At 39.4% G+C, this 21,499-nt stretch overlaps 1 protein-coding gene across 12 annotated transcripts in view; it reads left to right on the top strand.

Annotated features, from left to right (window-relative positions):
- Window positions 1–21,499, top strand: part of KCNIP1 (potassium voltage-gated channel interacting protein 1) — a 613,686-nt gene that overhangs the window by 569,373 nt on the left and 22,814 nt on the right. For 2 of the 12 annotated variants that reach the window (XM_081178865.1, XM_081178867.1), the window contains exon 2: window positions 18,042–18,074. The exons of 9 other annotated variants lie outside the window; for them this stretch is intronic. In XM_081178865.1, the coding sequence (XP_081034991.1) occupies window positions 18,042–18,074 (33 nt within the window). Of the gene's footprint in view, window positions 1–18,041; window positions 18,075–20,591; window positions 20,622–21,499 lie in introns of all 12 variants that reach the window. One more of the 12 variants, XM_081178859.1, reaches the window with a different exon arrangement.

The raw sequence follows: 21,499 nt of genomic DNA, 5'->3' as shown, positions 1-21,499 counted from the left end.
TAGCCAGAGTTGCAATTGTTATACCCCCCATCAGATAGTCTGCAATAGTGTCAAAGAGCTGCTTGGGGCAGGGGAGGAGTGGGAGTGGGGTATATGTGTGGAGCAGGAGAGGATACTGAGGCACAGTACCTATTTGTGCATGCAGTTCCTCATCAAGCTAGGGATATATTCTGAGAGGCCTCCACAGGATTGAAACAACCACTGCAAAAATGTATGATTACAATCTTCTGTCTTTGTGTTGATATAGCATTGAATGTTGGAACAGAGGGTTGGCACTGCCAAGATTACAGGGTGCTTAAGGGATTGGAAGGGAAAGCACCAAGAGTCAGTGTGTCATATTGTGAAACTACGACCCTAGACAGATTATTAGGAATTAAGCTTTCTGAACTCAGCTGACCTTTGAGCCTTCTAAGAGCTGTTGGTTTGGGTGGTATGTTTATGATTTGTGTGATTTAGCCCCAAATTAAACTTACCTGCGCAAACTTCTTCTGAGTTTGCTGTTACTTCTTCTAAATTTGCTGTTACTGCCTTGTTATGACTAGGTAGTCATGGAGGCTGGAGAAATGGACCTCTGTAATTCATAAAGTTTATTTTAAAAGCTGACAAAATTATCTCAATTTGATGGCCTATATTTCACAATAATTCCATCTTGTTGAGGCATTGTTTACTTTTTGATGCTTTTGCAAGCATTATTCCTGCTGTTGTAAGTGGGCTGTATCCAGTGTTAGTCATCCTCAAACAGCCCCATTGCAATTACTAGAGATGACTAAGTTAGGTTCCATTGATTGCAGTAGTTTTAGTTGGTTACAACCTAGTATGTTTAAGGCTGCCATTTCCTTTTCTAATGATGCACAGTCTTGAACTACATAAATTTAAGAGGCATGCCAGTGGTTCTATTTTAAGTTGAAATATTCCATTAATTATTTCCAACACCATCCTCCAATATCTAACTGTACTTTTAAATTTTCATTTCCCTTTGACCTCACTGCTTACATTCCCAGGGAGTGTACATGCCACCTGCCAACTGAGTATACAACTTCATGCATCTGATGAAATATACTCCAGTCCGTAAAATCTTGTACCATAATAAATGTGTCAGTTTTCAAGATGCCACAAGAGACATAGTGCAGCATTTGGTCAACATGCACTAACATAGCTTTCAACACCTTTTTTCCTCCTTCCTCTCCTACTAGTGAGTAATTTCCACGACTTTCAATGCTGTTAGTAGGTAAATGGTGCAATCCCATAGTTGTGTTTTATACTCTCATTATAAATGCTCAGGCCAAGCTGTTTGTGTTCTAGGTACTGCAGAGATGTGTGTGACCAAAGGTCTACTTTTGGCTTAGCCCTACTCCTGTGCAGTTTAGTGCCAAATAAATGTATCCATTAATTGCTTCAATTCCATCAACAGTCTTGCCCTCTGGCTGCAGAAACTGCATGGCAAACAGATAAATCCAGTTTTGTTGAGGAAATTTGACTAGGGGGGCTCAGAACAATTATATGGTCAATTTAAATCAAACATGATTGTCTCAAACATCATTACCTTGCAAGGGCTTTAAAACTAAACATTTGAGCCCTGAACTGACAGCAAGGGTCCCTGTTAGCTTAAAGGCTTGTTTAATCTGACTAATCTTTCTTCCTTTCAATGTAAATTGAGACCAATGTAGAAGAAACAAAGAGAAATGCTACAAATGTCAATGGGCACAATCCAGCCAAAGTCAAGCACTTTTACATTGATTTTTGCTGGGGAGATTCGAGCACTAGCTTAACTCCCCCATTGAACTCAATCAGACTTAAAAGTGGTTAACTTTGGCTGAATTCCCCCCAAACATTATTTTTCAGGGCCTGCATGGTCACTTTGGTTCTACCATCCCACTTTACCTCTGTGCCTGCTTACCTGTGAGGAAATCCCAAAGTTGTGCTATTAAAGAAATTCCAGCTCCGTTCTGCATTAACATCCTGGACCAATACTCTCTATTAATTCAATTAACCACAAGCCCATATATTGTTGTTAGGGCTCCTCTGTTTGCTATGCCTCTTTCCCCCAGGGAAACCTGATATTTAGTGCTGCATTGGAACAAACGGTAAATGTGTTTGCTTCAGGGAAAAGCAGTGGGGCAAGGGCAAAACCTCTTGGACCCATGTGTTCTAGGCAGGGGGCAAGTGGAAGTGTGGATGAGTCCTTAGTCTCTCACTAGAGCCATTGGGTCTCTCTCTTTCTACTTTCTGCTGCTGACATCTCTGGCACCTGCTTTCTATCTAGTACCATGCCTTTCATCAGTTATTTTGCCTGACCAATAAAAATATGGGTTCCTGAGCAAAATCCCTTTCACGGATGACAAAGAAGTATCCTTCCCTGGCTCTGACTACTAGCTACTACTGCCCCTATCCTGTTCATCCCCCACACCTCGGAGTAGGTGTGCCCCCCTCCCCCAAGACTAGGAGTTATTTTAGTTACAGAGATGAAGGAACAGCCAGCTCACACCCTTTCCTCTCCAGGAAGCAAGGCAACTTGCTTTCCTCACTTTCTTTGTGCTGTGTAGAAACCTATGTAGAAACCTTTGATACAGGTGTGGAATGTAGCTAACAGTAGAAAGGTAAGATTCGCATTGGTTGCCCTGCCCACTTTTACTTCTGGCCCCACTCACTTTTGCCTTTGGCTCTGTCTGCCACTGGCATACAGCCCTTTGAAAGTTGCCATCAGGGAATGTGGCCTTTGAATGGGAAAAGTTTGTGCACCTCTGGGATACAGGGACCATATTGATATTTCTAAAGTTCTGTTTCCAGGTCCTTGGGCACAGCCAATCACAAGAGTTGCACCTACCTAGGGAAAATACTTTAACAGCTCTTGTTAAGCTGTCACAGTGCTAACTACTACTTGAGTTCTTCAGTTTCTCTGAGAGACAGCAAGGTTTGCTCAGTTTGTGTGTCAGACTTAGTTGAAGGGAAACATAGTCTCCCCACTCTGACAAGATGGAGGACTAGTGAAGATGGATATTTTAGAGAGGCATTGCTGTGACAGGATTGGTGTACAGTCAGTTGGTCATATCAGTGAGCAGATAACATTCCCTCTGAGAAGTTCCTGGGTAAGCGCCGCTCTGACCCTGGAAACGGGCTGCTAGCAGGATTGATGTTTTTTGGAACACCCATTGACAGCGTTTAGAATGTTCATTGACAGGTAGCTAAACAAGAGAATACATTGTTTCTACTGTCTCCGGTTGTTTTCAAAAAAAAGGAGGAAAGTAAATGAAAATTGAAACTAACTTTGGATTATTGAAACTGTGTTTAAAAGAGGACATACTGACCGATACAAATAGAAACTGTTTCCCCCTAGTGGAAGCTTTTGAAATTGGTTACTTTACAGGAGCTGGGCTAGGGGAATTTCCAGCTGCAAGATAAAAAAAGTGTGAGACTTTGGAATTGACCTTGAATCTCTTAAGTGTTATGGCAAACGGAAAGGAAAAAACAGAGGGGATGTCGACAGAAGAGGCCTTAGTGGCTGCATTATTGAAAATAAATGATTCGCTGGAACAACTTCACAAGAAAACAGACGTGATAAATGTGAAAATGGATGCTGCAAATATTGAAATTGACTTAATCGTAGAAAGCTTAAATAACTTGGGACAAAAGGTGAATACCAATTCAGAAACCACCCAGAAACTGACACAGGAATCTACTCTGATATGGCAAACTGCAGATGAAGTCAGGGAAAAAACCCTTGCTGCTGAATCTGAAGCAATACAACTGGAGAGGAGAGTCCCATCCATACAAAGACAACCGGATGAACATAAGCCACAAGGTGCCATAGGAAGGCACTGGACATAGTAAAAGATCCATCGCATCCTGGTCACTGTCTCTTCGAGCTCTTGCCGTCGGGACGGAGATACAGGACGATGAAGACAAGAACGAGTCGTCTTAAGAACAGCTTCTTCTCCAGAGCGATCTTGGCCCTGAATGGGAAGCCTGGACTTTGAAAGTCATCTAATCTTCCTTGCTGTGTTAGACTGTATTGTTTTAATTAGTGTTTTTATAGTTGTTTTGATTTTGTGTGGAGTGCCCTACCTGGGTGGATGGAGCAGCCAAGTAATTTCGTTGTCCCCGAGAGGGGGCAATGACAATAAAGATATTATTATTATTATTATTATTATTATTATTATTATTATTATTATTATTAGCTGACATTCGTTATGATTGAACTTAAAGAAGAACAGATGAATTTGAGGACCAGAGCCCTATCTGAACTGGAAAAGGAAAGCTTGACAGAGTTTCAGGAGGCGACAGGACTAACATTGGTTGAGAAAGAGACGTATTTGGAGGTTAGTATGACCGCCAAAAATGTGAATCTGTTTAAGGATAACTGTGAAGGATGTTGGATTGAAGAGAAGGGGGATTTGGAAATATGGACAAATCAGAAGTTGTTACTGTGGGCCAAGTTACTGTGGTGGGGATGAGGGCTGCTGTGTTGCTGGGGATGTTGCTTTTGTTCAAACATTGCAAGCTTTGGATGGGATGGATTGTTTCAGGAGGTGGCAGAGGGATGTTTTTAGAGTTGTTTGGCAGGGCAGGAAGCCGCGAGTAAAACTTAAGATATTGATGGATGCCAAAGAAGGAGGTGGACCTGCCCTGCCAGACCTTTAAATTTCGTTGTGAACCATCTGCTTTTTGCTGGTTGAGAGAATGGCTGCTTCTTGAAAACACTGAAGTGTTGGACAATGGCAGACGAAGTTGATGGACTATATGGAATTGGCGGAAATGACTGGCAAGATCCAAGACCAGGGAGAAGAGTCGGTGGAAGAAGATTGGGAAACGTTTAAAGACTATTTATAGAAATATTGTAAAATTAAGGAATGTTAGAAAAATGTTGGAATGAACTTATATGGCTTTAGTAGAAATGTCATAAGGAATTAAGTATAAATAGATTAATAGAAAATTAAAGGAAAAATAAGGCAAGAATGTGTTAAGATAATTATAGGATAGAAAACAGAGTAAGATGGAAAGGAATTGCTGTAACAATTAATAGAAGTGGAATACAAAAAGGGAGGTGTGAGGAGGTCGCTGGAAATAAGTGAATGAAATATAAGATATTGAAAATGTTTGAGGTGTTTTTAAATTGTTTTTGTTGGTTTTTGCTTTGTTTTGTTAGTCCATGTAGCATTTTTGTATTGTATTTGTATTGTTTTTTTCTCTTTTTTGTTTGTAGTGTTGTGTTGAAAATATTGAAAAAGTAATAAATATCATTTTTTTAAAAAAGAGAAGTTCCTGGGTAAGGCCTGCAATCACTTGTTCTTGATGCAAATGTTGGGTCCCTTCCCATCTGCTTTTTATGCTACAGATAAACCCTTTTTGTCATCCAGTCTCTCTCCCACATGCTTTAGTTCCTGAGTCCTTCTGTTAAGTCTTCCTGTATTTTATTGGAGTGAACTTATTTCCTTCCTTGCAGCTGCAGCTCCTCACCCCACCTGCCACATATTTTCCTGAGCGCTACCAAACTGCTCTTTAAGCTTACTTTGTCTTTCACCAGCAACGGCTGTCTTTTCTTTATGATCATATTCCAAGGATAATAATGATTATGATGCTACTCATGTAGGCTAAAAGTGTTCAAAGGATTTCACATACATTATCTTGCTACTCTTTCCTATTGAGCTGGCTACTGATACCATATCTGAATTGGGAGAGGGGTGTTTAAGGCTGAAAACCCCCAGTGGGTTGTTTAGGCTGCTGTAATACATTTGTGGCTGAAATGAGTCAGGGTCTTCCCAGCTCACAGCTCCCACTTTTAGCCATTATTCTGTGCTACACCATCTTTCAGTAACAAGTAACCAGCAAACTGGCATACCAAGTCATCAAACTCCGTAACTTTTCTATATCACATTTAGTTTCTGTATTCTCCAATCGTTTTTATACTGCTGACAAAATAATCTTCAATTCTTAAATGCACTTCCAAAGCACAGATCTCATCTCCCCTAAATCAAGCTAGCTGACATTTTTGCACAGACACAAATAAGAGTAAATGGAGATTTACAAAAGGTATATATGCTTGAGACCAGTTTCCATGTTGCACCTTGTTTTTTTATTCTGTTCTTCCAAAGATGACTTATTATTAGGCAGTATTCACCTAACAAACCTCAGCAGTACACAAGAGTTTCCACTTGTGCAACAGGGCTTTCCCCTCTCTCCTCCCCGTTTGCCGCCCCCACTGGAGAATTGTTCCACCTGTCAACTTGAATTGCTTGCATAGGCTGAACATTTATAACAGTGTGACACTTACTTCCACCCATGCTTAAGTAAACTTAGCTAATTCAATTTTTGATTATGAATTCTTTAATGATAAGGAAACACACAGTGCCAGTTGGGTTGGAAAGACCAGAGTAGATGCAGTAGTATTTTATTTTATTTATTAAATTTATATCCTGCCCTGCCTCCCAAAGGAAACCAGGGCAACAAATAACAAGTGCTAAAACAATGGAAAACATCATAACCAGTTCCAGTATAGATGTAGATACCCCCTAGGGCCTAGGATCAGACCATATCTAAGTAGGTCCCATGCTGCTGCATTCACTCTCATGTTTCTCGTTTTTCCTATGTATGTAGGAGAGCCTCCTGACTGAAAAACCCAACTTCCAATTCTTAGTTTTCTTCTCTTTTATCATTGTTGCATTGTCTTGAATGTTCTGCAGTTAATTTACATCAGTGGGGAGAAAATGCAGAGCTGGTGCTGGAGAACAAAATACCCTCATTTGAGTGAGTTAGAGCTTAATCCACATGTGCTGAATTGAAATGCACCACTGGGAGCTTCATCCATAGCTGGCAAGTTGTCATTACATCCATCTTTGTTCTGTCTGTCGCACAGTGAGATAAAATACAGACGCCTGATCCTGGGTCAGAAATTGACTTCATTTTTGAAATGCAAGTAGAAAGATGTTCATCATTCCGTCCCTGTCCCCAAAATTGCTTCATTCACAAGAACTCTGATATCACAAAGACTGCCTGCCCTTCGGTTAGGCAATCACTTCTGATGCCTCAGTTCAATCCATTATATTTACCATTTGCCATTTGCTTCCTTCATTTTTCTGCTCAGATGCTTAAAACATGCTGACACAACGAAATCCAAGGCATTAATAAATCAAGAAACTCTACATGTCTAAGGTGCTTTTCAATGAGGTCAAACCCTTATTAACTACAAGAGTTCTGCAGGGAATAAGGCATTCGTTTGTAATGCATTATCTGGGCTCTTCATAGGTAGTTCACCCTAACCTTTCCAAGAAAGTGAAAAACAATTAAAGCTGAATTACTTCATTCATAATTCAGAGTGCTTGGGTGAGGGCTTCATTTATTAAGGACATTGTGGAGAGTCTTTCAGATCTACTTATAAAAATGGATCACAGTTTGAGACCTGTGACCAGCCCTTGGTTGCATACTCTTTTCAGGCTTCCAAGTGCTTTTCAGTTTCTGCTCCTACAGCTCTAGCACAGCCTGAAGTAAGAAGAGGTCTCTACTAAAACAGAAACTGTGTAGCACCTGATGGCTAGTTCCCAACTCCATTCATACAGGACTACAACACTGTAATCTGGATCCCCCAAAATTATTGTATCTGTTCCAGGAGGAGATGGGACCTAATCCTAATCTAAACCACAGATGGGAAAGTTGTGGCCCTTCAGATGATGTTGGACAGTTCCCATCTGTCTGGACCATTGGCCAGGATGGCTGGGACAGATGGGAGTACTAACTATGGAGTGTAACATCCCCTGGCAGGTTATATGTTCCCCACCATCAAATCAAGCAAACAAACAGAGGTGTTGGTGGGTTACTATTTCCAGCATCCAGGTTCCACATTGTTCAATTACGTGGGAGGAACTGAATATCCACATGGACAGTAGCCTTAGAATTCATTGAATTACTTTTTCAATCAATAGCTGTTGAACATAAATACTAAGAATAAAATCAGTATCCTAGAGACAACATTACATCTTGGCTGTGGGCTTCCAAAGGATATCTGCCTGACTATAGCTGGAGTCATGCTAGACTAGCCTTCCCCAAGCTGATGTTTTAAACTACAGCTCCCATCATCCCTAACCAGCAAGAAACATGGTCAGAGATTATGGGGATTGGAGCCAGACAGCTTTGGGAGGGCACCAGGTTCCAAAGGCTGAGCTAGATGGATCTCTGGTCTGATCTAGGCAATATCTATGTTCTTAAATATACAGAATGCATATATCTCAGTACAGAATGAGTATAAACCTCAACCCAAGTCTGTACATTTAGGTGGTAGCATCTAGTTAGTAATTGTTTTGAATCAATTACTTGCTGTTACTTGTACACGGCCTAGCTTCAGTGTTAAAGTGCAACACCTAACAAAAATAATGTCTTCAAAAACCTGTCAGAACTACATAATGGATCTTAAGGGCCCAGCAGCTTTATTTTCTTCAGTAGTCAGTACATTTTCATTAGCTGGTTCTCTGTCTCTGAAGATCTTTCTGCTCAGGGGCAGAGTTTAGTATCTCTATTAGCTGTTCCTCATCTCTTCCTTCCAGTGCTTCTTCAAATGGTGAAATGAGCAAGCTGCTAAGCAGAACTTACTTCAATAAATGTATTTTATCATTCATGTATATCAATACAAACGTGAAGATTAATTAGGGTTTTGGATTAGGTGACCCTCAGCATCCTTTCCATCTCTACAATTTTATGATTCTATACTCAGATCATATCAGCCAATCTGGTAGGATAATAATAATAATAATAATAATAATAATAATAATAATATTTCAGTTTCTTCAGCACCAGTAGTTGGTACATAAACTTGGATTACTGTGATGTTAAAAGGTCTGCCTTGGATTTCTGAGGATTTTCTCCCAATCTATATAAGCTTCTTTAATATGTGAATCTAAGGAAGGAAGCATGAACACAAGGAAAATACACAGGTGTGCAGTAATGGTGCACACTTTGCACACAAATTCTGATTGCATACTGTGTGGCAGCTCTAAATTGTCCCTTTAAAAAGCCTTTGGCCTTTATTACATTATATTACTTATTAGGTGTGCAGTGCCTTTTGTTAGTGGCTCATGAATTGCTGAAGTGTGCTTCAGTGATTGTGTGATCCCACAGCAGATTTGAAAAATGAGCTCAGCAATTTCCAAACATCTCAGAGGAGCTCTGTATAACCCTTGTACCCCTATAACCATTACCTTGGGATAGCACTCCTGTGGAAAGCAATTCCAGTGTTAGCAAATGAGTCATCTGTGGGGCGCTCAATGGCTGTTAAAGAACAGCCCACTTCTGAATTCAGGCTCTCTTATGGTAGATTCAGAAGACAGACTTCTCACATTGCTAGACCTGATTCCCATAAGCAGTGATTATCCTTCAGAGATTATGTACCACCAGCAATACACCCCTGGACAATAAACAATACAAGTCCCCCTCCAAGCATTTTAATATTTCACTTTGTACTTCAAGATAATTTTGAGTTACGATAGTGTTGGCACGTAAAGCTGAACTAATGTTCCAAGGGGTATCCCTTGGAAGCGCCATGTGAGTCATCTGCATGTAGAGAATATCTAGGATAGTTTAATAGGCCTAATATCAGCTTTTACACAAACAGTGTGACATATGGGTAGGTGTAAATAGCACATTGTTTCAATAAGAAATGCAAGTGTCTGTGCTTTGGTAAGATGAATTAACAGCATCATGAATACTTAAGGAATCTCTAGCCAACAGTGTCCAAAAGGACCTGTAGGTTGTCCTTGACCATAGGTGCCCACTCCTTGGGGCCTTGGGTGCCTGAGCACCCACAAAATTCCCCTTGAAGGGGCTGGGCACCCACAAATTTGGTGCCAGGGCCATGCATGCTGTATCGCACCCACAGTTGCGGGGCCAAGCAGGCATTCCAGTCCTTGACAATAATAGCCAACCTCTGAGTCCCCCTGAATCTGAAGGATGGAGGGTGGCTACAACTGAGAGATCCTTTTCCGTAGTACTTCTTCCCCCACAATTCTGTTTAAACCTAATTGTGTAAGATAAAGTAAAGGTAAACTATTCCTGGACAGTTAAGTTCAGTCAAGGGCAACTATGGGGTGTGGTGCTCATCTCCCTTTTCAGGCCGAGGGAGCTGGCATTTGTCCACAGACAGCTTTCCGGGTCAGGTGGCCAACATGACAAAATCATTTCTGGTGTACCAGAACATCGTGACGGAAGCCAGAGCACACGAAAACGCCATTTACCTTCCCACCACAGCAGTACCTATTTATCTACTTGTACTGGTGTGCTTTCAAACAGCTAGGTTGGTAGAAGGTGGGACAGAGCAATGGGAGCTCACCCCATTGCACAGATTCAAACTGCTGACCTTCCAACAGCAAGCCCAAGAGGCTCAGTGGTTTTGACCACGCACTCCCTCTAATTATGTATGCTGCCTAGAAAGTCATGTTATAAGGTGATTGGAAAATGCAAATAGTAAATAATAAATAAAATATTTTTTGTTAGAAAAGCTTCTGAGATTGTGCATGTGAATTGTTTTGAAGACTTAAAAGGCACACTATGAATGCTGGGCTATGTAAGAAATTGTGGGCACAAAATGTTGGGTGGTGGGACTCCTATAATTTAGATGTGAGTGGCTCACCAAGTAAAATAGAGTGCAGAGTGGCAGCAATTGCCTCCCAGCCAGTTTGGTGTTCCTCTTGGTGTGTCTGTAAAGTCCTGACTGGCTACCACTGCACCCCTCCCTCTTCTCGTATGCAGCAGCAATGCTGCTGCTGAGAGACTACTGAGAGCCTGTCTTACATTCAGAGGAATGTCAAGAGCGATCACCCACCGGGCATGTTGGAATAATTTGAAGCCCATCAAACTATGAATAAATAAAACTCCATTATTTGCCCCCCCATACCTTTGTCATCCTTCTCAGCCTCGGCCAAAGGTGTGCCAAAGAGTGACCTTTGGGGGCAAGGTACTGTAAGTTTTCTTTCTGTTTTTTGGTCCCACGTTATGGTGTGAGCCAACTGACTCACGCCATAGGGCAGGACACAAAACCCCTCATCCTTTTGGTTCCGTGCTCTGGCATGGCCAGAGCATGAAGCCACAATGGGACGTCGGGGATTGGGATCAGAAGTCAGGGCAGGTTTTGTCAATCTAGGATGTCCCACTTAAAATGGGACAGTTGTGCAGGATGACTTTTCTTGGCCTACCAAGGCTGCTACTGTGAGAGGAAGAAACCATGATGCTATCAAATTTAATTGCACTCTGCATTTGTTTGTCCTATCGTGATGAAATTTCACATTTTTTGTGATCAAACATACTTTATTCTTTACTAATGAAGTGCAGAGATCAATGAGTCCTGCTGAGTAAATATGAGAAAGAGCAGCAGGGTCACTTGCTATCGTCTTATTTTGATGATAATTTATTATTCACTTAATTAGCTAAATGGTTTTCTTGAGCCAATAGGGAGTAATTTGAAAAATATTCATACTCGTATATTTCAATAGGTCATTTGCAGCAATCAAATAATGAAACTGAAGTTCCCTTTATTGGAAATGAAGTGTATTAAAAGTAAATCCACAGATCAAAGGCCAAACCAAAATGTATTGGCAAAGTGAAGAGAATGGATGTGGTACACAGAAGATGAATATGATAATTCCTGCATAGTTTGCAGGAGTTTCCTCTATGTTTGCATAGTTTCCTCTATGTTTGCATGTTTGTTTGTTTGTTGTAAGTATTTTTAAACCGCCCTTTTACCATGTGTCTGCGATAGTATACAAACCAAATAAGAATGTAATCATAAGAGTAGTAGTAGTAATAATAATAATAATAATAATAATAATAATAATAATAATAATAATAATAATAATGTTTTGAAATTATACTCTGCTTGATATATTGAGAGCTTGATACTGAGAGCTTGAAAAATGTGGGGATTCTGTGACTGGGAGAAACTGGTTTGCTTGTGGGTTTTTCCTGTGGAGTCATTAACAAATGTATTTTGAAAAAAGAAGAGTATTCTAATCATACAGTGGAACCTCTGGTTAAGTACTTAATTCGTTCCGGAGGTCTGTTCTTAACCTGAAACTGTTCTTAACCTGAAGCACCACTTTAGCTAATGGGGCCTCCTGCTGCCGCCACAGCACGATTTCTGTTCTCATCCTGAAGCAAAGTTCTTAACCTGAGGTACTATTTCTGGGTTAGCGGAGCCTGTAACCTGAAGTGTATGTAACCTGAAGCGTATGTAACCCAAGGTACCACTGTATTGTGCAGCTACCGTTCAGGGAGTAGCACAGGGAGTAAATGGTTGCTAATGCATTTTGTATTCTTGGAGTTCCCACAGCATTGCACTATGGTGTTAACGCCAGATAAGCTGAGCAAACAAATTGCTCTGCATTACCAAACTGGTCAGAGGTGGTAGGGAGTTATTCTTCAGGCAGTGCAAAATTAGAGAAGTTATATTCAGTGAGAGAGGCAAGCATGAGACATTATAACAATCCCTTGCTTTTATACAGGTGGATAATTCTCATATTTCTGGGGTTAAGTGGAAAAAGCAATTTCAATAGAACAGGAAATCCCTCATGCACGACTTATATCTCTTCATTTATATTTGCTTTAGTCACTGTGTGTACTGCATTGCAATCCTGACTTTTAAAAAGGATCATATCATCCACCCAGGCCATAAAAGAAATGTATTAGCTAACAGGGCCTCTGAATTACTGGATTTATTCAGTCTCTTTGTTGGGCTGTCTGAGTAATAAGAGAGTGTTGTTAACCTCTGAGAGTTCAATCTATAGATACACTTTTAAGAGCCAAAGTTAGTTTAGCATTGTATACTGAATGATGATTTCTGATCTCATTCACAGCAACATAAACAGTGTACACCTGTTCAATAGAATATAAAAGATACAGAATTGATAAGGAAGTTTTTCCTAGATTCCAAGCTTTTGACTTGCAATATGGGAACCAAACTAGATATGTATGAAGCACATGTCCAATCCTTTGATATTTTGTTTTAAGCTACTTTGACAATATGTTTGAAAGGTAGTATAAAATATTATTATTAAATTGAAAAGCAGTCACAGGAGGCTGCCAGTTACAGCACAGGACTGCTTAATCGTTTCCCCTCCTATGTGCATGGTTCCTGGGTGAAGGGGAAGTACTTGAAGAGGGGACTTCCTGTAGAGCTGAAGGAGTAGAGGGAGGAGTGTGGTTCTGGAGGCCAATAATACATGCAAAACATGTTCAACTGCAGAAACATTTGCTAACTAAATAGGCTTTTTGTTTCATTTTTGCTTTAGTGATTGGTACATCCCCAACTTACCACTTTGTCATTTTCTTTCAGTATGTGAAATGTAAAGAGTTACTTCCTTAGATTCAGAGGCATATCCAAGTGAACATATTGTTCATATTATCACTGGCAGCCCCTAAAAATGAGGATTTATTAGTGCCACAAATTATACTGTTGTGACTCCACTAGGAAAATTCAAGCATATTTAAATGGAGGGGGAAAGCAGAGTAATTGAGATTTTAATTCATTCTAGATAGACCAAAAAGATATAGAACAGAAGGATCTGAAACAGCTCTTTTATGCACAGCCACCTTTCTCCTGCAAGAGAGCAGAGGCCACAGATGCTCATTTTGTGGGATTGGATGGCAGAAACTCTTTGGCAGAATGAAAATGTGCATCTTACAAAAAATGGCCATGAAGAATAGAAGAGAAAACTATCTCTTATAAAATACAAGGGAGTGTGTCAGAATACTAAATTACCAGCAAACCAATTTCTCTATTTGCTTCCTTCAAAGGAAGATTCATGAAAAATAACCAGAGCAACTACGGTAGATACCTGACAATTAGGGCAAATGCAAATGAGGTCGACACTTCTAGTCCACATATAGACACACACAAACATACATGTGAGCTGAATGTTAAAGAAACAATGTCTAATGCAAATTGGAATGCCTATGTACATTGTATCAGTGCATGGGTGATTAATGGGCTCATCCACACATCCGTTTGCCTCCCTGCTTTCCTCCAGGAAAGCCCATAGTTTATTGCTGAATCAGACCATTGTTATTTGTTCTGTTTCAGTGGTAAAGAGTGAGTTTCCCAGGGGAAAGCTATGGGGCAAACACAAAAGCACTCAGACCTGTGCTTTCTAGGCAGAGGATGAGCAGAAGTGTGGGCAAGCCCAAGGTCAAGGCTGGAAAGTAGGAGAAGCAGTGAACTGAATTTCTGCTCGTTGCCACTGTTTGAGCTCAATAAACCAATAGGTTTTCCACTGTAGGAACTGTGGACTTCCACTAGTTGCTAACTTTGCCAAGTATTTATAGATATAGATAGTACATGTGAAATTGAATTGAAGAATCCTTAGTACTTACTGTTAACTTATTATGTAAATCTTGTTTATTAATATTTTGGTTTTTTTATTATGTAAATCTCACAAGGTGAAAATATTACCATTTATGATTTAGGGAATCATGTTTGAACAGGCCTGTCACATGAAGCCATCAAGGACCAATTGGCAAAAAGCAAAAGCCTCTTCTTCCAGTGTAGAAATGAAAAATCACGGGAGACGAGAGAGGCAGGTGTAACATGAGGCGTCTGTCAGGGCGGGCCCTGGGAGCCTATTTTATTGAATATTGCAAGCATTGCCACAGGTGGGCCTGTGGCTGATTGGTTGATACATACACACAGAAACTTGTGATTGGTTAACATAAGTACTAAGGCGGGAATTACATGTGAGAGGTGGGGATTACATGTGATCATTTATCATTGATGGAGTAAAGGCTGGGAATCGGAGCTAGAACTAGACAGGCATGAAGCCTCCTAATTAAATTGTAACTAGGGATTAATATGGCACGAAACAATATAACAATCAGGTTCTGTAGATGTAGTCAGCTAGGCATGGAGAGCAGGTACAGTTTGTTTTCCATGAGCTTGGGATGTCTGTTACTAATGATTGATCATAGCATGAGACAATGTAACAATCAAGTTCTGTGGATGTGGTCAGCTAGGCGTGAAGAGCAGGTTCGTACAGTGTGTGCAAAAGCAGGAAAAAACCTACGAGCAAGACTTCTCAGAAAGCAAGAGAAAAGAGGAGCAAGGCTTCCCCAAAATGGAGCAGTTTTGTGCAGAAAGAGACTAACAGTTATGTGCAGAAAGAAGACTTCCCTTTATTCCAGCACCCCTTTCTGAGAAAGGAAGAGGCCTGTCACCCTATCCAGATTAACCTTTGTCCCTCATTTTCATACTGCCATATATATTGTTTTGCTTCTTGGATTTGGAACTTCTTGAGGGCTGAAGAAGAGATTTATTATTACACTTCTTCCATTGGGGATTCTTTCCCCTTCACTGAATGAATCGTCAATGAGGGATCACAATTTAGGTTTTATGCATTAGTATATGTGGGTTTCATAATTTGTAAGGTATTTTTAACCTTCTGAAACCTCTTGGTGTCAGTTTTGATGAAGAGTGGTATAAAATTTTCAGTCTTGCTGAAACCTGAAGTAGGGCTTCATTGTCTGATCTTAAGCTTTGGGGAAATCCATATGCATGGAGTCTTTCCCTGAAATAATCCATGTTGAGTTTTATAGGTTCAAGCCACCTTGGGTTAAGGAAAACTGGTAACCTATGCAACTTTATACCACAGGTGTAAAATGACTAGGCTAATTCTCACACATTGGGCAGATGCATTCTTCACCAGTCTACGTTTCTGAATTATATTCAAGCAGAACACATTACAGTAGGTCAATCCACACATTGTAGCTTCCACAGAGATAATTGAGACCATGATAAAGTATCTAGTTTCCAGCAGGGATTCCTTAGCAGATCTTAGTTCTAATGTTTTACATGAACTCTAGCAATAAGACCTAACTCAAATTAATCTCTGAGCTGAACATTGAACCATGCTAGGGGGTTCTGAATTCCCTCTAACAATCAGTACCTATTCTTACGAATGACCTGAAAATAAAGAAACAAACATTTTTAAAAGCATATCCCTAACCATTTCCAATATATTGTACCTCTCACTGTGAATTGTTTTTCAAAATATTTCTTGACTGTTTCTAGCCTACAGGGAGCTAGAGAAAAATCCCTACTTGGTATTGGTACCGAAATGAGATGAGGGAGGCAGAGATTTGTGAAGAAGTTTATAATAGTCACAAACCTATTTCTGTAAAAACCCACACTAATAGGATTTCTGTATTTCCCCTTTGGAACCTTCATTGCGGTGTTTTTTATTCATACTCCTAGCTAACTTTTCCTATTAAAGGCAAAGTAACTTGACTGACAACATCAGAATTCTGTGTATCTGTTTTGTTTCCCAAAACTCCAAATGTCATGTGGGCTTTTTACCTTAAACTTACTGTAGTATTTCTCTCTCTTTTTGTTTTAGTCTTTGTCCTTATAATCTGCAAAAACAGCAGCTGCAAAAACAACAACAAACCAGGAAATGCACATGTTAAGTAAAATGTCACTCACTATATGCATTATCAGCAGGAATTCAAAATGTAATCTGTTTTATACAGTGTGTTAATACAGCAGATCACATTTTTATTTACCTATTTGTCAAAAAGCATAAGAAATGAGCTGCAGCATGAATGTAGTTATAGCTCAATTAAGCTAGAATTAATTGATTTTCTCTTTGTTACATGTGTGTGTTTGTGAGTGTGTGCTGGAGGAAACAGAAATAATACTGCAGTACTATCACCCAATTCATGCTTCTCACATTCTTAAAATGGAATTCACACGAACAATATATGTAGGATTTTGCAAACTGCATTTAACGGTGCTGGTGCAAAGTGACCTTGCAAATAGCACGGCAGACAGTTAAGAATACAAGTTTTCTTCACACATCCCCTAACTTTTGACTACACTTGGAGTTTCTTCCACCCTGGGTGGAAGAATTTGTTCTTTGTAGTTGATTAAATTGTGTATGCCCCTACTGAGAGTGTTAATAGAATTTTTGTCCAATTCCAAGGGGGCTGTAAATTGCAACACATTCATGCGACACCACAGGTTGCACTCGGACAAATGATGTATATAAGCAATCCACGGGAGACTTATTTAGTGGCTTTCAAGGGATGGGGAAAAACTGGTTGTTGTGGTCTGGAGAATGTGATGAAAGTGGAAACTGAGAAGGTGCTTCATATGTTAAGGGTCTCACCTAACATAAAGTGAAAGGGAGCAAAGCAATGGCAATGAAGTTGGATCTCCACAGAAGTGGACCTCTGTTCCATGAATGCAAGAATGAAAAGGGGTTGGCTCTTCGTATATTGTGAAAGTTGCTGCTAATTCATTGTATTTTCCCCATGGGAGTTGACTGCAATCTAATTTACAGGATTTTGAACTGAGACATGGAATGTTGGGTGTGAATTAACTCCAATGGGGGGGGGATGGTCTTATCTTTTCTACTTAATTACTAATAATTCTATTCCTCCCCCCCCCAAAAAAAAAATCTGCATTGCACTGAGCTATAACTATAAAAATGTAATTATTCTGATGACTTTGGTTAGTAAAGCTGAAATCTACCTGGGGTTGCTTCCTTTGCATAAATCACTCTTCCTTCCTATAGCTGCTTAAAAGTGCTGACCAGAAAACAGAAGATTAAAGCTTTCTATTCTTGAAAAGGGGAACCTTTCCAGTTTCTTTAACAGATGTTTCAAATTGCACAACACGTATCTTATGTCTCCGAAAGATTTTTATTAGCACAGTGTCTGGGATCACCGTTCCTCAAATCTCTTCTGCTCTGTCCTCTTTCTTTGTGAGCTTTCCTGCTGGTTGCATGGTTGCATGACTAAAAGCATGCTGCCTTCCTGTTTATGTACTGTCATTCATCGTCATATGGTTTCATATGAGGGAGAGGGACGCCTTGCATTTGATACTACCATCTGGGGAAGACGGCAGGGCCATGCAATGAGAAATGTCGCACATCCAATGAACAAGAATCAAACATATCATATAGAAAATAGGGTCCTCTTCACATCAAGAATAGATCCCATCCAGCTTTACATTGAAACGAAAAGAAAAAAGTGTATGTAGTCTTTTTTTGTTAAATTGTTTTCTTACTTTTTCCTAGACTTCGCCCGGTGGTATTACCTGTCTCAGAGAGGTAAAATTTAAATCAATTTGACTAACTTTCAAAAGAAGAAGTTTCCCCCATTATGAATTTAACAGTGATATAAATCGTTATTGCTGCTTTCCTACCTCTAAGGTTTTGTTTAAACCTGGGAAAAGTAGGCCAGTACTTTGAGGTGACAGCTGCTGACCTCTGGCATTCTTCCATGCTCAGCATTTAATACAGAGTGAACTCTTTTGATGTGTTAGTTGCCACAGAATATATTGTGTGATTCTACCTGTGGTAAACTGTTTCAAAATGCTGGAACAAAGACAAGCAGCTTTAGATATGGGGTAAATCAATTCAGGTCTCCCACCATTTTCCTCTACCCCATTATTAAAGCTTAGCCACAGTTTGTGAGATTTCTTAGCATATCATTAGGAAGCACAACTTAAAAGAACATTTGCAACCACTAAACAAGCTGTATAGTAAATATTCAAAATGTGACCTTATTTCTCAAATGTGCCCTTGGTATCTGTACGCGACCATCCAAAAGAGATTATTGCCCTCTTCAGATGTTCCAGCAGCTGTCTGCAATACTAATGTATTGAAGCTCAGCCCTTCATCCCATAACCCTCTGTGAATTGAAAGGTGACCTTATGAAGAGGGGACCCTGCTTCAACTTGTGTAGGTTCCCTCTGTGATGAGGAACTCTGGAAAATCAAGATTTTACAATCCAAGACAAACAGATCCTGTTGAGATCATTATGTCTGAGGCTGGTTCTCACTACTAATTCATCCGTACTGTCATGAATGAGGTACGTGACTTTGTAAAAAAAGTATAAATCTGAAGCAAGCCAGGGAGAGCCATTTCTGAGGTTGCAGTTGATTAAATACTAGAATAAATTAGAGACTTTGTCACAAAGAGAGCACAATTCAGCAAAGCTATAGCATGCTTCGGAGAAATACAGATAGCACTGGCAGTTTATTTGAGACTTCTACAATAGCCACTGACTGTTGAAAGGGAAGATGTATTTTAAACTAGAGAACTTTAAGGAAACCACTGGTTATGTTGGCCTTAGGTTCTTTGGCTTTAAAAAAACTCTGAATATAAGTTGCAGGCAAGTGGGAAGGAACCTTTAGCTAATAAGAAAGCCACTTTCTAATGAATTTTACCTGTTATATTAGACCTTTCTCCTCTAGTGATAAATCTGCCGTCCATGCAGTTCATGGCAGTTTTACAACTAATGGTGGTCATTTCAAGAACATTCTTTTACATAATTGCTTTTACATGATGAAAAGAAATTTATCATACAGGCAATGTAAAATTCATTTATCCTCACAATTGGTAAGCACCCTGCATTCCTATACAATCTAGGGATGAGCTGAAAAATTTATAGGTAATGCAATTGAGCAAGGATTCTAAATGCTCCCCATGAAAAAAATATTTGTTTTTGATAGACCAGAATTTCCCCTAAATAGTTTGAGGAAAATGGCTTCAAATGAATGTGGTAAATCTAGAGAGGGCTTAGTTCACCAAGTCTTAATTAAGTGGGCACAAATGAGGTTCCCAATAATGGCATGTAAGTAATGCTTTGCATTGAAGGAGAAACAGAGTATACTGATGCTACTGGCAGGAGCCAGCATTATCTGCGATGGTGTGGCATAATCATGAAGACTGTTTACATGGCACATCACTGCTGTGAGTCCTGGAAGACCTGCTCCCCTGCCCATGGCATGGGAGGGCGGGGCCCGCCAGAGACCATCTTGGCTGTCAGTCCTGGAAGACCTACATCCTGCCTTGAAGGCCTTTTCCACCTAGGCTGGGAGGGTAGGGCCCTGACTGACCCAGCTACAAAAAGCTGAGGGTGCTGATCAGACTCTTGGACTAGGGTGGGAGTTGTTTCTTTTATTTTATTTTTTTAAAATTTAAATACTGCCCTTCATCCAAAGATCTCAGGGTGGTTGTTGCTCTTGTTTTTATCTTTCTTTTAGATCTTGTTATTTATGTTGAAATTCTTCAGTTTGTTTCTGTCCTTTTAAATGTTTTATTTATTTTTATGACTACTTTTGTTATGTTGTAGCTATGTAATTTTTTCATGTTGTAAACTGCCTTGAACCTGGTTTGAACTATGGAAAGGCAGCATACAAATAATATAATGAATGTATGCATTATTAAAAGTTGAGGGGCAGTCCATCTACCCAATTGCCTTGTCTGTAAGTGAAATATTCAAAACCAGCCTAGAATTCCTGGAAATCATGGGCCAATGAGGGCTTATTTTTATAACAGATCTCACCATGCCCTCCTTTAGGAAACGTTAGCTACAGACGTTATCAAATCAACCATTCATGTCTCCTACTAATATAATTTTGTTTTCAGCAAAGTCAGTTAAGATTTGAAAAAATATATTTTAGAAAACCCACATTAGGTACATATACTTACCCAGTGGTCCACTTAAATTCAGTAAATTGAGCCTATCATCTGGGTCGGAATACTGATCTTTTTAACTGCCAATCCTGATTCTTTATATATATTACTGCTCCTTTTGTTTTTCTCTCTCTCCACATGCAGCATATACTATCCCAAGGAATCTGTTTTTAAGTAAGCTTTCATAACCTTTCTATATATGTGTTTCTTGGAAACAAACAACATCAGTTTTGTCTTTTTTTATTTCGAAAAGACTTTTTTCCATTTTAGAACATCATCAATCCCCCAAACATTAATAGGAAAAATATTTATTTTATCTACAATGAGAAAAAAGTCCAGTAAATCGTAACCAAAACAAAGCTGACTGGCAACCCAACTTGGAAGCCTTGCTGCATTCAACTGAGTTTCCTATATTTTATAAATTATCATGAGATTCTTTTCTTGGGATTTGTTTCTTCTATCATTTCTATTACCAGAGTCGCCTCTTCCACATTCCAGACAACCACCCATTATTTGTCCATTTGAACATTAAGACTAAAAGGGTACCATATTGGATGTCTCTTTCTCTCAAATATATGGTCAATCATTTTAAATCTCTTCTCTTTTACAATATGTGCAAACTCACATCTGTCAAAACCTCAATATTAAGTTTTTCAATTTTTTATTCTTTTCTTGGCCTCGGTTTCTTAAAAATAGCATATTTAACTCAGAAGCTAATATATTTTACAAAAGTGTTGCAATCAAGTTTATTCCATTATGCATAACATGAAATAATTTTGTATGCCTACTCAATGATCGTTTCACACATTTGGTCTAATTCTAAGATATCTTTAAATAATAGCCAACCAGATTGTCACCTTAAATTTATTCTGGAAGACCTCTCAGCTTTAATTGTCTCAATTCTGAAACTAATTGTTCAACCTTTATTGGAAATTATTGACCTCTTGTTTGTATAAACTGTTTTCAGTAGTAATTTCTCTTCTTTCTATAACACAATTACTTCCTTTATTTTATTACCCATTTGCTCTTGCATCCACACTTGGCTATGCATA

This window comes from Podarcis bocagei (assembly GCF_964188305.1).
Source record: "Podarcis bocagei genome assembly, chromosome: 2".
Taxonomy (NCBI): domain Eukaryota; kingdom Metazoa; phylum Chordata; class Lepidosauria; order Squamata; family Lacertidae; genus Podarcis; species Podarcis bocagei.
This window is presented reverse-complemented; position numbering and strand designations above follow the sequence as displayed.